The sequence below is a fragment of the Castor canadensis genome, chromosome 1 (genome assembly GCF_047511655.1).
Source record: "Castor canadensis chromosome 1, mCasCan1.hap1v2, whole genome shotgun sequence".
NCBI classification, from domain to species: domain Eukaryota; kingdom Metazoa; phylum Chordata; class Mammalia; order Rodentia; family Castoridae; genus Castor; species Castor canadensis.
The window spans coordinates 183,741,159-183,763,757 of NC_133386.1; the positions used below are offsets into that span (position 1 = coordinate 183,741,159).

Here is a 22,599-nt window from a genome sequence, read left to right on the forward strand (position 1 = left end):
TACTTGTTAATCATTCACTTGTCAAAATTAAGTATTAGCATTTTAACACTTTGCTCTTTTAATTTATTTTTGTTGCTAGAAAATGAAATTGCAGAAAAATGGTTATTTTCCCATAATCATGTGAAATTTGTGACACAGGATCAGTCTTTCTAATGACTTTCAGCATAGAAATCTTTCTACAGAGGATCCAAGATGGTGGTTAGGGTAGAGAATCAGAAATCCTAAACTCCGTGACTCCAGAAACCACCTTGAGATATCAGAATTACACTTGGATAATTCTGATTGCTTCTAGCCAAATAGTAACGGCCATCCTGTGAGGTGTACGTAAAATTCAAAGACTGACCCTTAAATCAGCCTTTAATTGTACCTAACATCCATGAAAATCCTGCAAAGCACAGCCATCAAGGCATGTCCCGCCCTGGGGAAAAAGCCACTAGCCATTTCTCTCTCTCTCTCTTTTTTTCTCCCAAAAAGCAGAAGACAGAGCATCAATCAGAATCAAACTGCAACTACCTGGGGTGGTTCAACATATACAAATCAATAAATGTAATACAGCACATTTATAGAAGCAAAGACAAAAACCACTTGATCATCTCAATAGGTGGAGAAAAAGCCTTTGATAAGATGCAACACCACTTCATGATAAAAGCTCTAAGAAAACTAGGAATAAAAGAAATGTACCTCAACATTATAAAGGCTGTATATGACAAACCTATAGCCAAAGTCATACTTAATGGAGAAAAACTAAAACCATTTCCCCTAGTCAAGAATGAGACAAGGGTCCCCATTCTCCCCACTCCTATTCAGCATAGTCCTGGAATTCCTAGCCAGAGATTTAAGGAAAGAAGAAGAAATAAAAAGAACACATATAGGTAAAGAAATAGTCAAAGTAACCCTATTTTCAGATGACAAGATCCTACACCTAAAGACCTAAAAAACTGCACCCCAAAACTCCTAGACACCATAAACAACTTTAGCAATGTAGCAGGATACAAAATCAGCTTATGAAAATTGGGAGCCTTTCCATACACCAACAATGAACACATTGAGAAAGAATGTGGGGAAAGAATTCCATTTACAATAACCTTAAAAAAATCAAATACCTAGGAGTAAATTTAACAAAGGATGTGAATGACCTCTACATGGAGAACTACAAACCACTGAAGAAAGAGATCGAAGAAGACTACAGAAGATGAAAAGATCTCCTGTGCTCATGGATTGGTAGAATCAACATAGTAAAAATATCTATACTACCAAAGGCAATCTACATGTTTAATGCAATTCCCATCAAAATCCAATGACATTCATCACAGAGATTGAAAAATCTACCCTAAAGTTCATTTGGAAACACAAGAGACTGCAAATAGCCAAGGCAATACTCAGCAAAAAGAGCAGTGCTGGAGGTATAATACCTGACTTCAAACTAAATTACAAAACACTAGCAATAAAAACAGCATGGTACTGGCACAAAAATAGACATGAAGACCAGTGTAACAGAATAGAGGACTTGGATATGAATCCACACAGCTATGTCCACCTTATTTTTGACAAAGGTACCAAAAACATATGATGGAGAAAAGACAGCCTCTTCAATAAATGTTGCTGGGAAAACTGGTTATCCATCTGCAAAAAACTGAAACTAAATCCATGTTTATCACCCTATACTAGTATCAACTTAAAGTGGATTAAGAAACTTAAAATCAGTCCAGAAACTTTGCAGTTAATACAGAAAGGAGCAGGGAATACTCTGAAAGCAAGAGGTATAGGCAAGGACTTCCTCAATAGAACCCCAGCAGTCCAGCAACTAAGAGAAAGGATGGACAAATGGGACTACATGAAATTAAAAAGCTTCTGCACAAAAAAAGAAATGGTCTCTAAATTGAAGATACCACCCACAGAGTGGGAGAAAATATTTGCTAGCTATACATCAAAAGACTAATAACCAGAATATACAGGGAGCTCAAAAAGCTAAACTCCCCAAAAATCAGTGAACCAATAAAGAAGTAGGCAACTGAACTAAACAGAACTCTTTCAAAGAAGTCTAAATGGTTAAAAAACTCATGAAAAAATGCTCACCATCCTTGGAGGCCATAAAGGAGATGCAAATTAAAACCACACTAAGATTCCACCTCACTCCTGTTTGAATAGCTAGCACCAAGAACACCAACAACAATAAATGCTGGCAAGGATGTAGGGGAAAAAGGAACCCTCATACACTGCTGGTAGGAATGTAAGCTAGTACAACTACTTTGAAAATCAATATGGAGGCTCTTAAAAAACTAAAAATAGAACTGCCATACAATCCAGCAATACCACTCCTAGGGCTATATCCAAAGGAATGTGACTCAGGTTATTACAAAGGCACCTGTACACCCATGTTTATTGCAGCACTATTCACAATAGCCAAGCTATGGAAACAGCCAGGATGCCCCAATGTGGTATAAATACCATGTTTTCTTAATCCATTCAATGGAATTTTGTTTGGTCACAAAGAAGAATGAAATCTTGTCATTCTCAAGTAAATGGATGGAACTGGAGAACATCATCTTAAGCAAAATTAGCCAGACTCAGAAAGCCAAAAATCACATGTTCTCCCTCATATGTGGGTTATAGGTCTAAAACAAATGCAGTAATATTATTGGACTTGGGTCACACACTAAATGGAGAATGCATGCAGGAAGAATAGGGAAAGGGAAGGGAACCTAAAACTTGAATAAGGCTGATGTGCTCACTGTAAAGGAGCGAATATAGTAATCTTAAACTGGCAGAGGCCACTATGGGAAGGGGACTAGGAAGCAGTGAATAGGTCTGGCAGAGATGAACTAATGTGGGTTGTAATACACATGTGCATGGAAGCAATGCTAGGAATCCCCCTGTATAGCTATCTTTATCTCAAACTAGCAATGTGCTATGTCTTTCTTATTATGCCTTATGTTTTCTCTTCAACAAAATCAGAGAACAAGAGGGTGGAACACCTTCTGCTTAGAAGTTGGGGGTTGGGGGTGGGTGGGATGTGGCCCAAACATTGTATGTACATGTGAGTAAATGTAAAAATGATGAAAAATTTAAACATAAATCTTTCTAATTTTCCATATTTTTTCTCCCATAATGTGGGAGTAATTCAAGTAAACATCCTTTCTTTGTTTTTCTTCACTGCATTTCGATAGCTTTTCCTCTTGGGAAATCCCTTTGACACACTTCTGTTCCTGCTTCCTTGCTCCTTTTTTGTGCCTCAGGGAATGTCATAGCCCATTTTCCATCATTATACCTGCACCACGGACTGGAAAATTCATAAAGAACAGAGATTGATTAGCTCACAGTTCTGAAGGCTGGGAAGTCCAAAAGCATGGAGCAACCTCCTTCTCAGAATATGATGATGGATTTCCTCTTACTCCACGGTACAGCAGAGGTTCATTGCCTGGTGATACAGAGTAAGCATGCCAAAGACATCTCCCTTTTATAACCATGCTTCTCAGTCAATAATCCATTAACCCATTTACCCATACGTGGATTATGCCACTCGTGAAGGAAAACCCCTCATGTCAACATAACCTCCCAAAGGTCCAAATACCTTTAAAATATACTGAAGGTAGAAAGAAAAATAGAGGAGATGACCCAAATCGGGCTATAATACATGTATACATGGAAGTACCACAAGGAAACTCCCTGTGTAGCTATCTTAAATAAGCAAAAATGTCATTTTTTTTCTTTTACAAAATTGGAGAACACAGCCAGTCACTGGTGGCTCATGCCTGTAATCCTATCTACTCAGGAGGCAGTGATCAGGAGGATCACGGTACTAAGCCAGCCAAGGCAAATAGTTTGCGAGGCCCTATTTCAAAAAAAGAAAAAAAACCATCACAAAAGAAGGGCTAGTAGAGTGGCTCAAGTTTCAAACCCCAGAACCACCAAAAAAAAATAATAGGAGAACAGGAGGGTGGAACACATCCTGCTTCCAGGGGTTGATACCAGTGGGAGGGGGAAAAAGATGAGGAAAGGATATAGGAGGGTGAATATAGCAAAAATACTGTGTAAACATGTATGTAAATGGAAAAAATGATACCTATTCCAGGAATCAAGGGAGGAGGGGGATAAAGGAGAATGATGGAGGAGGTGAATTCAAGTCTGATATATTTGATATATTGTGAGAACCTTTGTAAATACCACAATGTACCCACACCCAGCACAACAATAAAAAAAAAGAATTGCCACTGTCCAGAAAGAAAACAACAATAAAACTAAAAATAGAACTACCATAGGATACATACACTTCTTGGGCATGTACCCAAAGGAATGCAAATAAATGTACAATATAGATAGCTGAACACCCATGTGAATTGCAGTATTATTTACAATAACTGTCATTAAATCAGACTAGGTGCCCATCTACAGATAAATTGACAATAAAATGTGATAAATAATAGATAGAGATAGATTAGATATAGAAGATGATGCTGAAGATAGATAATAGATTAGATAGATGACAGATGAGATAGATGTAAGTTAGACACATAGATAAATGGTGGATAGATAGTAGATAGATAGATAAAGATGTAGACATATTAGACTATTATTCAATCATAAAAAAGAATAAAATTATATCATTTGAAGGAAAATGGACAGAACACAAGATCATCATATTAAGCAAAATATGCCAAACCCAGAAAGATAAATACTGCACATTTTCTCTCATAAGCAGAATCCAGAGTGGAAAAACATAGAAAAGGGGCACAAATAGAAAAGAGGAATATTTAGGGTCGGGAAAGGAATGGAATGCAGGTGGGGGGAAAAGGGTGAAGAGGGTGGGGAAAATATTAGTAAAGTACATTATTTGTACTTTTAAAATAATGAAACCGTTATGAAAGATTTGGAACAAAGTTTTCATAAAAGGGAGTTTGAAGGGAGTGGAGATAAGAAAGATGAATAGAGAGGAGAGCATGATCAAAATGCATTATGTGCATGTATGAAGATATCACAATGAAACCCCTTACTTTGTACAATTAATATGTACTAACAAAAATGAATATCAACATGTCAATAAATGAATGATACAAGAGGAAAAGTAAACCCAATATAGAGACAATCTTCTAAAACTGTAATAAATATGCATGTGTCTCAATAGAAAATGAAAAAAGGTTGTTAACAGACAATACAAAAAGGAGTAAATAAAAAGATCAATGTATATGTAAAGAAGTATCAAGCCTCACTAAAAATCAAATAATCACCCATAAAATATAAGAAACATTCTTTTTAAACATCAGTAAAGAATTGGTACTTGAAGAGTTAGTAAGCTAACTCTTACAGTGGGGTTAATCTTTTTTTTTTTTTTTTTTCAGTGCTGGGGACCGAGCTCAGGGCCTTGCACTTGCCAGGCAAGCGCTCTTCCACTGAGCTAAATCCCCAACCCCCAGTGGGGTTAATCTTATGTTGTAGAATTGAAGATCCGTACAACATCTCTGGAGAACAAACTGACAGTTAAATCAAATGTGTACACCAATTTACATCTAGTAATATATTCCAAGGGGATACTTATCCTGCTTACAAGTATGATGGCATTAGTGTTTGGTCTAACTCAAAACACTTTTAAATGCATCTTTTCCTCTAATTCCAAGTTCTGTAGTATCAACTTAGTAGCTTGAAATCAATCAAGGTGGAGTGAATTTGGAAGGAGAGATTAAGCACACACACAAAGGGACCTTACCCCTTCCTCCCTTCTCTTAGATGAAATGATGAGAGAGCATACTTTTACCTCTGCCCAAGGGCAATGTCTACCTCAATGAGGTACAGACAGGGTACTCTATTGGACAGGACCAATGCTGCCATGACTAGGTGTATATAGGTGCTTAATTCTGGGATAATTCTCTGTCTCAATTATCATCTTTATCAGTAACAAAGGGAAGGTTTCCTCTACACTTTAATTATTTCTGAAAAAAGTCAATGTTCAAATAGGGACTAAATACATTGAATTTCTCAAAAACACCAAGGTAGTATCTTTCACAGCTGTTTTAAACAGAAGAATAAACTGTTAATAACTTAATGTATACAAAAGCTGTGTTAGGGCTTTCTCTCTACTCAAATTAGAGTCAGAGTCTTTTGATTTATTGAAAGACTATCTGATGCGTGACAAAAGGAAGAGTGGTGGCCAACTCTAGAAGAAATGAATTGGCAATAAAGGAACTGCATGCCCCAGAGATATGGTTTCAAAAATAAAAGCCTGATTCAGCTGAAAAATTATAAGAAAACCATTGCCTAAATAGGAAGTATTGATAAATTCATTATAGTGTGTCCTTTCCACTAGGCACAGGGACTAAGAGTCACTACGAGCATACCAGCACTATGGAAAATCAAGCAGCTGAATGGGTGGAATATGCGATAGTGAGATTCCTCAGGATTAGCTTTTTCTACATCCTCACTACAAGCCCATGAAAGGATATGAACAGAGGTTAATGTGGGACCTAAGGGGAAGTCACAGAAGTCCTATAAGCAAGTAGGACCTGGAAGGTACTTTGATGACTCCATCCCTCTCAAAGCTTTGTAACTTCAATGTCAACTTTGACTCATGCCTGTGTTTGGAAACTGATGCCTAAATTAACAAAGCCTCTTAGTGTCCAGATGTCCCTACCCCATCCATCCTATAACCCTGGTCAGTAAACACTGCCTATATCTTTCTTTCCTACTGCTTAGAAAGAACCTGGTCAGTGCTGAATTCCTCTAACTGGCTTTTTATGACATTCATAATCTGAGTAACCTCAATAATTCACCCTTTTACACATGAAACTCAACTCCCCTCTGTTCAAGTCAGGGTCCTCTCCACCTTCCACAAGCCCACCTCGCTCATTCCCACCACAGAACCTTCACTAGAAACACCCTCTCCTTGTGCCTTCCAGGCCTACCCATCTTCTGGGACAAATTCTATTCCTGTTTGTTCAGTGTGGCTTGCCTTAATTACCACACCCATATGTATTTCCTCTTCTCAGAGATTGGAAAAATTCTTCAGTCATTTTCCTTAAATACAAATCTAATCGTGTTCCTTCTCCACCTAAAACTTCCCCACTGTCCACAGCATACATTCTGAAATTCTTAGCAAGTCCACCTTGAACTGACCATAGCCTATATTTGCACCCTTCTTGGCATTTCTCAAATGGACATGAAGTAGCTGTTTCCCAACCCAAAATGCCCTCTCTCCCTCCTCTGTTTTGTAGTCTTTCTCTACAAAGAACCTCAGTAATAAAGGTTCTTAGTAGCAAAGTAACAAAGGTCCTTAGCCTTTGTATTTCTTTTAGAATAACGAACATTGTTTTATAATTTCAGCTTCTATTTCTATATCTTCTTCCAAAAAATACATTATCTAGTATTCAAATTACAGTTAAATTTTTCTTAAATCTTTATCATTATTTGCATTTTGGGTTGATAGCAATAGTTACTATTTCAAAAGCAATTAACTCATTCCACATACCTTATATATTCCATATATTTTAATATATTCAGATTTTACAATAACCCTGACAAATGTGTACAATTACTATCAACTCTGTTTAACATAAGAGGAAAGAGAAACACAGAGAAGTGAATTAATTTGTCAATGTTTACACAGTGGCAGAGCCAGGATTTGAAACCAAGAAGTGAAATCACAACTCCTGCATTCTTTACATTTGATCCATGGTACAAATCGGGCACACACAAAAGTAAAGGAAATTATAAATTATATTCCTTGGAAGTAGACTATATTTATTTGATTACTCAAATGTATACCTCTTGTCTAATCTTGGCCTCAACCTATTTTTGATTTATGTAAAGGCATTAAGGTAAATATATTAGAATCAATCTGAGATGTCACTCAGATAAGAAAAAAATCATATAGAGTTGTGTTTCCAAGCTTTATCCAGAAGAGAAGAAATACTTGATAGCATTTCTCTTTGAAAATTTCCCTACATTTTCCTATCAGTTCTGTCTTTTCTTGGCTACCCCCGTTCACTGTCCCCACTATCTTTCCCACATTGCTAGTGTAAAGCACACCCTCTAAGCCACAACTGTGCCTCTTGTAGAAGCACATAAATGCACAAATCCACAAATGAGTATGGAGATTCTATATAAAGTAATCTGTTGGAATTTGCACCACAGCATAGTGATATAATCAAAGACTGGAGAAAAATATACAACAGAATGCTGTGTGCTGATTGTGACAGATCTCAGAGTGAAGTAAGGAGATCTCTGTTCCCATCACAGACTCTAACTTGGTAAATTCAAAATAGTACTTCACAGAAACACAAAACTGTAAAGGACTTTTAAAATTATCACATTGTATGCTGTGTAATGCTGTGAAAATTATCAATTTAAAACATCATAACCTAAAAAATCAAAAGAAATGCCCTTATTTTAAAAATGAACTCTATGGCTCTAAGACAATAGACTGTCAATATAAGCTGGAGAAACTTTGCAACTTTCTTCTCCTCACATTACCTACCTTTAGACAAAAAAACTGGTCTTTCTCTGCCTTGGAACAAGGAATTGAACCAGATGGATTTCAAATGCACTCAGTGTGTCTCCAATTCAACATGAAGTTAGCCATACCACTAGAATAGTTCATTCCTTAAGTTGATGCTGTAGTTTGGAAAAATGGAGACCGAAAGGAGCACTGGACTCCTTCCTGCAAAAGCCAGTCCTAGAACAAACAACGTCTCTTGACTAATTACCACCCAGCAGATTTCTCACTGAAGATCCCAGTGAACAAAGTCCAGGTCACACTCAGCCAAGCCCTCTAACAATGATGAAAAGAATTTAGAGAGGTATCATTCTAGCTCCTACTCTTCACAGATGAGGTGACAGAGGCAGAGAGAGGTTAATTGAGTTTCTGAACCATACTCTAGATACTACCTGGTACTCACTCAGAAGTCAGTACTGGGTTTCAATAATCTGATTCTTCTTCAAGGACACAGAAAACAATGTAGATAATGTTTAAGGTAATTCACACAAAAAGGGAAAATTCAAAGGACCTGTATCAATGTTAATATATGGATTTATAACAAATAAGAAATAGAAGCCACAAAAAGCAGCAAATCCAGAGAGATCTTAAGATCCTGCTGTGATATAGTAATCCTAGGTACTCACTGAAGTCCAAGGGCTGTGAATAAATGTTGAGGTCCTTGAACTATTTAAGCTAAACTAAGCCTAACACTATAATCATGGGACCAACTTCCCAACAGAATTTCTTTTCCTCTAGAGTTAAACTTTGCTAAATGAACTATGATATAAGAAAAGGGTAAAACTGCTTTAATTAAGTTAGGGACATATATGTAAAGTTTTATTAATGCAATGAAGATATGGTAAAAGAAAAAAAATAAACACAAAAGCAATAATTTTCCCCATATTTGCCTACTGAAAATAAATCCAAGAAGTATAAATAAATAAGAGCCCAAGATACTAACTCTTGCTCTGTATTTGATTGGCTATCTGACTATACCCATGCCTTTTCACTCTCCCCTGTTTCCACTTCTATATTAAATGACACTTAATCTAAATTATCATCATAGTACTTTCCAATTCTCATATTCATGTATTACATTCATGTAGAAAAGCACTTCTTTTCCCCATGCCTCTGTCCCTTGTCATTGATGAGAGTGGTCATGATCTTGGAATATTTTGAGATTTTTCTCTGTGGGTAATGCCATTCTTCCAATCACTCATTCATTCCTATGAAGGGCCAACCATTACTGTAGGTATTAAAGAATTGACAGTATAAAAACAAAGTACCTAAACTCAAAGTATCACATGGAGGCTATATACAACCTTCATATTCTCTTCAGGACATAATGGAAATAGAAGAAAGCATAAACAAAAGCAATATGATATGCAATTCAGATAGTACTAAGTCCAAGAAGAAAAATAAAATATATTAATAATCATGGGAAATGCTTGGGAATGTTTTATATAAGATAATAAGGAAAAGCTATTTCATGTCAGGGTGTCTGGCTGCTATCTTGAGAACAATGGAGGCTAGAGGGAAAAATACAAGAAACCAGTTCAGAAACCATAATAATGATCCATTTTAAAAAGGGTTGTGACTTGTTCCAAGATGTTACCAATAAAGATATTAGGAGGTAGCCCAATTCTGGGCATATTTTGAAGGTGGACCTAACAGAATTTGCTGATATTTTCTTGAGAGGAGAGAGAAATCAAGGATATCTCCAAGGTTTAAGACTTCAGCTACCAACCAGAATTGCTTTCCTTAGACAGGAGTGATTGGGGTAAATCAGGAGAGCAGGGAAGATTCAGTAAAGAACATATTAAATGACGTTGCATTTCAAAATTCTCAGTGGAGTTGCTGACTATATAGTTGAGTATATGAGCTTAAGTTTAGTCAAGAGGTCCAGGCTAGAACTGTAAGTTTTAGAGTCATCCACATATGAATGTTATACACTTCACTCACTGGAATATCCTCAGAGACTGAGAAGTAGAACTGCAACCACTCAACATCTCTGAGGGAGCTTGGGGTGGTGACTGTGTCAGGATGAATTAGAAGAGCTAGCTAGTGAGAACTTGAGACTAGAGACAGTCAGTCTTAGAGCCACTGGAGTAGTGGGAAAGGAACATTCTCACCCCTGACCATGAATGATAGCTACAACTTTGAATCAGAAATAAACACTTGATAGCATGTAAACCTCAACCATCTATTTTGGTAGTCATATGTAAGCTAGATATAAACTGAAGTAAAGTAAATGTCAGCAAGATAGAAACTCAGTTTTTCCATCAATGTTAGACATTCTTCAACTGCTCAGTAGCCACACAGCTCAGGCTGCAGTGTACTAGCACAGATAGAGAACATTGCCATTTCCTAAAGTCTTCTGTTGGCAAGTTGATCTACATACTTTGAGAACAGAATGTTTGCCCAGAATATGTTTCACGTAAAGACCTTCTTTGTCTGTGTGCCATTGTGTCACTAGCACTTAGAACTAAGCCTAGTTCGGAGTCAATTAGTTTTTTTGAGCATTAAGCAAATCTGAAAGCCTTGACATTGGTCATATAGTAAATAAGTTGTGCTACAATTAGACTGTGTCATAGCGCTAAGCCATTAAAGTCATGTTTGTGAAAAAAAATTTATTTACATTAGAAAATATGCAAAGGAACTGATGCTACATGGCAATTCTTACATCCATTCACCCCATTTCTTCATTAGAAATACAGCAAAAACCTAGAAATCTGTTTTTTTTTTTTATTATTCATATGTGCATAAAATGCTTGGGTCATTTCTCTCCCCTGCCCCCACCCTCTCCCTTACCACCCAGTCCGCCCCCTCCCCCTCAATACCCAGCAGAAACTATTTTGCCCTTATCTCTAATTTTGTTGAAGAGAGAGTATAAGCAATAATAGGAAGGAAGAAGTGTTTTTGCTAGTTGAGATGAGGATAGTCATACAGGGAGTTGACTCACATTAATTTCCTGTGTGTGTGTGTTACCTTCTAGGTTAATGCTTTTTGATCTAACCTTTTCTCTAGTTCCTGGTCCCCTTTTCCTATTGGCCTCAGTTGCTTTTAAGGTATCTGCTTTAGTTTCTCTCTGTTAAGGGCAGCAAATGTTAGCTAATTTTTTAGATGTCTTACCTATCCTCACCTCTCCTTTGTGTGCTCTCGCTTTTATCATGTGCTCAAAGTCCAATCCCCTTGTTGTGTTTGCCCTTGATCTAATGTCCACATATGAGGGAGAACATAGGATTTTTGGTTATTTTGGCCAGGCTAACCTCACTCAGAATGATGTTCTCCAATTCCATCCATTTACCAGCGAATGATAACATTTCGTTCTTCTTCATGGCTGCATAAAATTCCATTGGGTATAGATACCACATTTTCTTAATCCATTCGTCAGTGGTGGAGCATCTTGGCTGTTTCCATAACTTGGCTATTGTGAATAGTGCCGCAATAAACATGGGTGTGCAGGTGCCTCTGGAGTAACCTGTGTCACAGTCTTTTGGTATATCCCCAATAGTAAAAACCTAGAAATCTTATTTTTAGATGAACATACTCCTATACAGAATCAAAGATTATAATTTCCAGCCTCCCTTACTATTACGGGTGTTCATGTGACCAACTTTTATGAAATGAGATGAAAACAAAGGTGTTACATGACACATTCAGAGAATTTCCTAGAAGTCACATAATTAGTTTACCCTTCTGTACCTTTCTTCTTGCCGTATGCACTGTAAATGAAAAATAAAAGGTCTACTCTACTGCAAGACAACAAGCTACCACATATAGCTATTGAAATTTAAAATTGTTAATATTAAATAAAGTTTGAAATTCAGTTTCTCTGTCTTACATTGCAAGTGGCTAATAGCCACTTCTGTTTTGGACAGTACAGATTCAGAACATCTCCATCAGTGCTGGGCTTTCTATCTCTATAGTTTGTGATTCTATCTCATCAGCTTGATTTTTTTCTGTTACATGAAGTCAAATCTGTACCTCAGGGATACAAATTATTGGTAAAAAAGAATACAAGATTACAGAGAGAGAGTAAGTTGCTGTGTTCTACTACTTTCTCTTGAAAGATATTTATTATCTAAAAATGTATTTTTAAATGTGACAAATCAATACTTATGGACTAACTACAGGAACTTCAATGATAAGGTAGTATAATAAGACTGTCACTGTTTCTTGAGTTAAAAATAATTAAAAAAATTTCCACAATATTCTCTGTCACTTAAAACAATGAAAAATGCTTTCCTTCATTTTCTGCAAGTTTTTTCCCAGTGAGAGAAGAACAAAGTGAGTAATTAGCTCTCAACAGACCCAAGTCTCAACCCTCAGTAGATGGGGGTAACCCCTGAGAGTTTTGATAGTCTCATTTGAGTAGACACTATCAGTCTGTGAAATATCCAACTACTGATAGGTCACTGATATAATTCTGCCCATAGCTCTCACTGGGGAAATCAAACTCACACATGAGAAAGGGGCCTTATCACAGCCTGCATCCTAATGTGCTAACCTTTATATCAGCAAGGTATCAAAAGAAATGGAGGGTACCTCCACTGTGTTTAGTTCTGGACCCAATAATTTAAAACATGCACTAACAGATTATAAGATTATTCTGCACAAAGACTATGTTACAGTAGATAAATATTTTTAAAATATTAATTAAATACCTATAATATGCCAGCCACAAAGTTAGGCACTTGAAAGCAATTAAGTAACAGAGAATGTTTACTCTGACGAAGCCTCAAAAGGACTGAACTATCTTCAAAGCTTGAAAATCTTGGGCTTGAAGTGCAGCCTTACAGAGAATACCACCAATGTATAGACAAAGAGGCGGTCATCACACAAAATAAAATTAAAGGCCTATACTAATGATGATGGTGGTGTCGTGATGATTGTGATGGTTAGTATTTATTGAGGGCCCTGTCCTTTGTGCTATGCTCTTCCCTAAACTTTTATATGTTTATTATTTGATTTAATATTCAGAATAATCTTATTAAGGTCATCCTAGGGTTAGTCTTATAAAAATGTATTTAAAAAGGTGAGGAGTGGTAGGGGCAGATAAATACAGTAATAAAGAGAGTGAATATGATCAAAGCACATTATATACATGTCAAAATGAACCCTTTGTAAAATGAATATATGCTAATGAAAATAAATAAATAAAGCCACTGTTCATCCACAAGTTCATCAAACACATACAGAAAAAAGGAAAAAAACCCTTAAGACTTAGAGCACTGCAAGGATGCTCTATCCATCTACTATGCAGGAAGCTGCCTGCATTACTTCAACTGATCTGTAAGAAAAGGTGCATGGGTGCCAGAAAAATTCAGTGCCAGTCTATGCAATTCCAAAGCCAAAAGAGGCCAATTTTATGATATTCTCTAACTTGCTCATGATGATGTGAACATTGTGGTGTTATGGAGATTCCGAGAGGCAAAACAACAGAGACACAAACTCCTGAAGAAATAGCAATAGACATTAAAGGAAATGTACATGGTGTGGACACTTACAATAGGGAACAGAAGTTGAAATGCAAATGTGCAGAGGGAGTCCACATTGTTTTCATCTAGATAAAGATAAAAATGAACCCCTTCTCCCTTTTTTGGTGATACTGTGACTTGAACTCAGGGACTCATGCTTACTAGGCAGGCATTCTACCTTTTGAGCCACACCCTCAGGCACCTCCTTTTTCAAACATTCTTTCTTTTTTTGGTGTTGGTGCTGGGTTTTGAACTCAGGGCCTTGTATTTGCTAGACATGAGCTCTACCACTTGAGTTGTGCCTGAAGCCCTGAAAAAACATTTGACTTTATATTTCCCAAGTAATGTGTAGAATATAATTTTGATTTCTTTCACAGTACTGGGATTTGAACTCAACCTAACATTTGCTAGGCAAGTGTTCTGCACTTAAACTGTCCCTCATCCCTTTTTCTTTAGGGTTATTTTTCAGATAAAGATCAAGTTTCTCTCTTTTGACCTAGGAACAGCCTCCACCTCCTATCTCCTACCTAATCTGATCCTTCCACCTCTACTCTGGGAACAGCTGAGATTGCAGGCATGGATACTAGTTTTGTTTATGAACGGAGCACATTATGAGAATCCCACGCTCTCTTTTGTACAACACATCACAAAAACGAATCACTCGGGGACTTTTCTGCTAACCATAATCAGATGGTCTGTGATACAAGATTCCAGTGACCAATCAGATGGATATAAAATCTCAAGGGCATAATTTTTATTATATTTATTTATTAGCACAGATTAACTATACCAAGGGGCTTTATTGTGGTATCTATATATATGTGTATAACATATTTTGATCAAATTTACCCCCTCCATTACTTTCTTAACCCCTCTGCCTCCTCCCTAGTTTTTTTAGTTTTTAGTACGTTTCATTTTTGTTATTTTTACTATACATATGTAAAGTACATTACACAGATATAATATTCTTTGATCAAATCACCACCATCACTCTTTCCTTTTCCTTTCCCCTCTCTACGGGTTCCCCTCCCCAAACAGTCCCTCTTTTATATTATTTTTTAGGCCTAGGTTGTGCATGAGCAAATCATAAAATATTTGTCTTTCTGAGTTTGACTTATCTAGCTCAACATGATGATCTACAGTTTCAAAGCTTTTCTAGCAAGCAACATAATTTCACTCTTCTTCGTTGTTGAGATGACACTTGTTCCACAGTAGAGGAGATAATCAGATTAGTTACCACATCCCTAAATATCCCTTGATAATTCCTTAAGTTGGTTTTCTTTTTTGCTGCAACATAAGCTATTATCCTAACAGAATTTAAGTCAGCAGGAGAGAGGAGAGGAAGAAGAAGTAACTTAAAACTATATAATATTTGTCAAAACTTTCTCCTTTTCTGGCAGAAGTTAAGTGGAGGAATAGCTCCTAATCTTCTATAGTACAGCAGGATAATGATGAGTGACAGCAATTAATTTAAATGTCTCAAAATAACTAATACAGAGGATACTGAACTTTCCTAGCACAAAGAAATGCAGAATGTTTGCAATACACATGCCAATGACCCTCATCTGACCATTACAAATTGTATACAAGGATTGAAATATCACAGGATACCCTGCAATTATGTACAATTACTATTTGTCAATGAAAATACTAATATTTTAATGTATTTTGCACCTGTACTTATTTTGAATCTTTAAATTAGCCAAATTCATGATTATGGTGGATCTTATCAGCCAATCTAGTTCCATAAGATTCAGCAAAAATATGTGACCACTTTCTTGCACATCATAGAGCATGAAGGAGGTCTTTGGTTACTAAATGGTAACATTATGTCCTTATGTTTGTAACTTCCATTCTTGAATACTTCTCAAAGAAACAAAAGAAACTTCAATAATAACCAGAGACCTTTTTTCATACCCCACAACTTCCTCATAGCAATTTTCACCTCTGCATTTCTGAGAGTGTAGATGATGGGGTTCAGCATGGGAGTGATGACTGTGTAGAACACAGCCACGAGTTTGTCCTCAGTGAAGGTGGAAGAGGGTCTCATGTAAAGGAAGATGCAGGTCCAAAGAACAAGATGACCACTGTGATGTGAGAGGCACAGGTGGAGAGGGCTTTGTGCCTCCCTTTTGCAGAATGGTTCCTCAAGTTGACCAGGATGACAATGTATGAGGAGACTAAGATGAAGAAGGAGCACAGGGCAATTAATCCACTATTGGCCAATACAGTGACCCCCTCTACAAAGGTGTCAGTGCAGGCAAGCTTGAATAATGGCTGGAGATCACAGAAATAGTGGTCAATCACATTGGGACCACAGAAGGGCAACTGGATAGAGATGAGAACTTGAATTATGGGGTGAACAAAGCCCCCCCAGCCAAGAACCAGCCGCCAGCATGTGACACCATTGGTGACTCATTATGTTCATATAATGAAGAGGCTTGCAGATGGCCACATAGCGGTCATAGGCCATCACCACAAGCAAAAGGATCTCAGCAACCCCAAAGAAATGGAAGAAGAATATCTGAGCCAGATAGCCCTTCAATGAGATGGTTTTAATCTTAGCAAGTAAGTCAGTGATGAATTTAGGGACAACTGTAGAGGAGTAACAGATCTCCACCAAGGACAGGTAGCTTAGGAAGAAGTGCATTGGGGAACTCAGACTCTTACTGACACTGACTGTCACAACAATGAGCCCATTACCCACCACTGTGACCAGGTAGACAGGGAGAAACAACACAAAGCACACTCTCTGCACCTCTGGATCCTGGAAAAGGCCAGTGATAATCAATTCAGTCACATTATTTGTAGTGGCCATGGATACAACTCAGGTATGCTGGACATCAGATAGTGACATTCCTGAAATAAAACATTGTAACACCTATTCACTTCTTTTTGCCAAACTTCAAAGAGTCTATACTACTCATTAATCATTCATTTAACCAATATATTTCTGTTCAAAATTAAGCCTTAGCATTTTATCACTTCATATCATTTTACTTTATTTAATTTTATTGCTAGAAATTAGAAGTTCAGAAAAATGATTACTTTCTCATAATCACACAGTAGTTGAATTCTGGCACTCAGAACCAGTCTTTCAGACTTTTGGTATAGAGATCTTTCTAATTTACCACAAATTTTCCCAAATTTGTAAGAATTTCAAGTAAATTGCCTGTGTTTGCATTATCATCACTGCATTTCATAGCTCTTTCTCTTGGGGAATCCCTTTAATACAGTTCTGTTCCTGTATCCTTGTTTCCTTCTTCAGTGTCTCAAGGATTATCTTAGTCCATTTTCCATCATTATACTTGAATACCACAGACTGGGAAATTCATGAAAGAAGTTAATTAGCTCATGGTTCTGGAGGCTGGGAAGTCCAAAAGCATGGCACAGGCATCTGCTCAGAGTCTGCTGATGCTCTTCTTGTGGGGTGATTGCATGGCAGAGGGCATCACATGAGGAGACAGAGCTAGTGCATACCAGAGAGACCTCCCTTTTATAACCATGCCATTTGCTCAATAGTAATGGAATGAGGCATTCCTGAGGAAAAATCCCTCATGATTTTTTATGATAAGACATATACTGAAGTTTAAGATAAAAATAAATTCATTGAATCTTAAAAATTTTGAGATACAAGTACTGTGAAAAAAAGAAAAATTAGAGATCATGGCATCTCAGAGTTGCTGAAAGTATACTTATCCTTAACTTTTTAATTCCTAATCCATTTCCTTCTGTACTTGGGTGCAAGGAAAAGCCCCTTATTTCTTAAAGAAATTTTCTTTTCTTTCTTAAGCTGGTTCAATGATTTTCTGTTTCTTGCAAGTAAAATCCCTATGATGGAACACTGGGGGAAAAACAAAAACTCAAATAAAAAATCACTAACAACAAAAAGTAAGTTCAAATGGAATTAACAGTTAGAAAGCACAATTGAAAAATATTGCATCTAATTTCCATCAAGATACCAGTTAAATTTTTTACAGAAACAGAAAAAACATCATATAATTTATGTGGAGGCATAGAAGATCATGAATAGCCAAAGCAATCCTAAGCAAAAAGAGCAATGCTAGAGGGAGCACAATATCTGAATTCAAAGTACACTACAGAGCCACAGCAAAAAAAAGTTCATGCTAATGGCACAAAACAGACAGGTACAAATATGGAATAGAACAGGTAACCCAGAAACCACATAGCTACAAACTGATTTTCAACGAGGGTGCCAAAAACATATGTTGGAGAGCAGACAGCCCATGTAATAAATGGTGCTATGAGAACTGGATACCCACATGCAGAAGACTGAAACAGGATCTCATCCTTTACAAACATCACTTGAAATGGGTGAAAGACATTAACACAAGACTTGAAACTACTAGAGGAAAACACCAAAGATAATGGGCAGAGGGAGAAACTCCCTGGATAAGACTCCAGTAGCTCAGTAAATAAGAAAAGTTTACTAATGGTATTACCAGATATAAATACAGCAGAATATTAATATTCAAATATATAGAGAACTCAAAATATTCTGCACCAAATGAATAAAAAATAGAATTTCAATATGATTCTGCTCTACCACTCCCAGGCATATACCTGAAGGAATCATGGTTAGCATAAAATAGAGACGGTTGCACTCCATGTATATTGTGGTACTGTTCACAATAGCCAGGTCTTGGAATTAGTCTAACTGCCTATCAACAGATGAATGGATAAAGAAAAAATATATATATTCATATATATAAGAGTATTATTCAGCCATATAGAATAAAATTATGTCTTTTGCAGGAAAATTGGTGGAACTAGAGATCATCATGTTAAGTGAAATAAGCTAGGCTTAGAAAGAAAATGTTGCATGTTTTCTTTCATATGTGGACTCTAGAAGAGGAAAAAAGATGATGTGAAAGTAGAAGATATAGTATCAGACAAAAGGGGTAGTTAAGTAGTAGTAGTAGGAGGGAAGGATAAAGGAGGGTAGTAGAGTGATGGATATGATCAAACTATGTTATACATATTGTACATAAAATCCACAATGAAACCCAATGTTCTATATAATTAATATTCACAAATACAAAGAAAGAAAATATATTTATAATAGGTCAGGAACTATTTTAATACAAAGCACTAGAAATGTAAAATGCTCGTAAAGATAAAATCATAAATCTATTAAAGAAATAAAATAATAGAAGTATTAATGGAAAAACAAACACACCACCACAAAAAACTTACAAAAGCTACATTTTAAATAGTACAATTCAAGAAAACAAATTGTTTCAATTATCCCTAAATTTCAGTTCTCTCTAATTGATCTAAAGCATATACATCCTCTGTGGGGAAAAAGGAACCCTCTTACACTGTTGGTGGGAATGTAGACTAGTACAACCACTCTGGAAAAAAATTTGGAGGCTACTTAAAAAGCTAAACCTTGATCTACCATTTGATCCAGCAATACCACTCTTGGGGATATACCCAAAAGACTGAGACACAGGTTACTCCAGAGGCACCTGCACACCCATGTTTATTGCAGCACTATTCACAATAGCCAAGTTATGGAAACAGCCAAGATGTCCCACCACTGATAAATGGATTAAGAAAATGTGGTATCTATACACAATGGAATTTTATGCAGCCATGAAGAAGAACGAAATGTTATCATTCACTGGTAAATGGATGGAATTGGAGAACATAATTCTGAGTGAGGTTAGCCTGGCCCAAAAGACCAAAAATCGTATGTTCTCCCTCATATGTGGACATTAGATCAAGGACAAACACAACAATGGGATTGGACTTTGAGCACATGATAAAAGCGAGAGCACACAAGGGAGGGGTGAGGATAGGTAAGACACCTAAAAAATTAGCTAGCATTTGTTGCCCTCAACACAGAGAAACTAAAGCAGATACCTTAAAAGCAACTGAGGCCAAGAGGAAAAGGGGACCAGGAACTAGAGAAAAGGTGAGATCAAAAAGAATTAACCTAGAAGGTAACACACACACACAGGAAATCAATGTGAGTCAATGCCCTGTATAGCTATCCTTATCTCAACCAGCAAAAACCCTTGTTCCTTCCTATTATTGCTTATACTCTCTCTACAACAAAATTAGAAATAAGGGCAAAATAGTTTCTGCTGGGTATTGAGGGGGGGGAGAGGGAGGGGGCGGAGTGGGTGGTAAGGGAGGGGGTGGGGGCAGGGGGGAGAAATGACCCAAGCCTTGTATGCACATATGAATAATAAAATAATAATAATAATAAAAGCATATCCATCCTCAACTAAAATTCAATGGAGATTTTCACTAAAAATTGATGATTCTATGTTCATATGTAAGAAAATCACTCTAAATAGCTATATACAACGAAGTGAGTTTATCTTTCAGATAAAGATTTTAGGTGGCAATGATTAGTTTGATATTCAATAAGGAATAATTATATAAATCTCAAAATTTGACATAATTACATACTAAAATTCATCATGTGAAAGAATAAATAAGATGGAATGTTTAAAAGATTTTAGGACAATTGGTTTAGACTTTGGGATAAAAGTTAATTTTATGACCAACGTTTTATTTCCATCAAAATAAATTCTGTATTAAAACATTTAGTAGCAAAAAAATTAATATTATCAAAGAATTCTATGCAAAATTGGCAGTCAGGTGTAGACCACGCTTATAATACCAACTACTCAGGAGGCAGAAACAGGATCACAAGTTTGAGGCCAGCCAAGGCAACCTAAGTGAGCCCTATCTCAAAAACTCAATAACAACAAGTGGACTGGGGCTGTGGCTCAAGTGATAGAGTGCTTTCCTAGCAAGCAGGAGGCCCTGGGTTCAATCCTCAGCCTGGTAAAAAAGAAAGGAAAGGATGGTGGGAAGAAAGGAGGGAAGAGAAAAAGGGAGAGAGAAGAGGAAGGAAGGAAGGAGGGAAGGAAGGAAAGGGTGTTGAACTGTTGAATAATTTGGTGAATGTGATCAAAATTGGAGGTAGAAAGGCCATTCTGGCATAAATGCTGGAATTTGAATATATGAAAATGTAAAACTTTTAAGCAACAACAAAAATGAATATAAACAAAGTCATGGAATGATACAATGGGAAAATTGTGTATATATAATATATATATGCATACCCCCTTAATAACCCCAATATAGAGAAAATCTAAATCTCTAAGAAATATGCAGTCATCCCACTAGAAAAATGAAAAGAAAAGGTTATAAATGGGCAACACACAAAAGAGTAAGTAAAAAGATAAATATACATGTTAAAAGATATTCAAAAGCCTCACTAATAATTAGGTAAATGCCCATAAAGTATAAGAAACCCTTCTTTTAACAATAAATAAAGAATTGGTACTTGGAGAGTTAGTAAGCAGAACAGTGTTAGTAAGAGTTAGGGTTAGAGTCAGGTTTAGTTGCCTATTCTATTGTGGAAGTGAAGATCAGTATAACTGCTCTAGGGAACAAACTGACAGTTATATCAAATGTATACACCAATCTATCTCTAATATATTCCAAGGAGATACTGGCCCTGAATAAAAGTGTTGGAGGCATTAGTGTCTTGGAACCAGCTCAGAACAACTTTAGGTACGTCTTTTCTCATCTCCATGCTCAGTAGTGTCACCTTGGTAACTTGAAATTAGTTAAGGTGGGGATACTTGTATTTTGGAAATCAGCAAACACTACAAGTCAGAGCTTTCTATTAAGGAGAGACAGTTATTAAACATTTACCAGTATAAAATCTGGTAGAAGCTACTGGGAGAGCATTTCTTCCTCTCACCTGATGTGTCCTTCTCTGTGGAGGGAGCTGGGAAAACAACATTCCCAGGTGCCCTCTGCCACAGAAAAGGTAGAGTGAATTTGGAAGGAGAGATACAGCACACACAAATGGGTCCTTTCCCTTTTCTTCTTTTGGAGTGAAATGCTTCAGAAAGCACACTTCTTAATCTACCTGAGGTGCATCTTCTACCTCTGTCCAGTACAGACAGGGAACTCTGTGGGATAGGTCCAATGCTGCCATGACTGGGAGAGTATGTTAGCCTAATTCTTGGGTGAGTTTTGTGAGGGCGATAATTGAGATGTGACAGATATAAGCCACTATCTCAAATGGTGATAAAGATGATAATCTTTATCAGTAACAAAGGCAATGTTTTCTCTCCACTCAAATGTTTGGTATTCATATAAAAAAGTTTAGTATTCATATAGGGATAAAATATATTAAAAATACAGTATTCATATAGGGATGAAAAAAAGTTTTCAACTTCAACAATTCACCCTCTTACATATGAAAATGCAAAACTCCTCTATCCAAGTCAGTGTCCTCTCTACCTCCCACAATCCTACCCTGCTCACTCCCACCGCAGAACCATTACTAGAAATGCCCTTTTCTTGTGTCTTCCAATTCTATTTATCTGTCAGAACCAGTTCTATTCCTGTTTGTTAAATGAGGCTTTCCTTAATTCTGAACCTTTACTTCTCTGAGCATTGAAAAAATACTATAGTCATTTCCCTTAAATACAAACCTTATCAGATTCTTTCTCTACCTAAAACCTACCAACACCCACAGCATGAACTCTAACATTCTTAGCAGGGAATTCAAGTCCTTGAACTGATCCTGGCCTATATTTGCACCCCCAAATAAGCACTAAGTAGCTCTTTCCTAATCCAGCATGGCCTCTCTGC

At 36.8% G+C, this 22,599-nt stretch overlaps 1 protein-coding gene and 1 long non-coding RNA gene across 2 annotated transcripts in view; one reads left to right on the plus strand and one right to left on the minus strand.

The window, feature by feature from the left end:
- The window catches only part of LOC141421520 (uncharacterized), a 73,832-nt gene that overhangs the window by 26,978 nt on the left and 24,255 nt on the right, over nucleotides 1–22,599 (plus strand). The window lies entirely within an intron of this gene.
- LOC109674550 (olfactory receptor 4B1-like) lies at nucleotides 15,812–16,762 on the minus strand. Its single transcript, XM_020151489.2, is given in 3 exon segments — nucleotides 15,812–16,005; nucleotides 16,008–16,317; nucleotides 16,319–16,762. Coding segments are annotated over 3 exon segments (948 nt in total).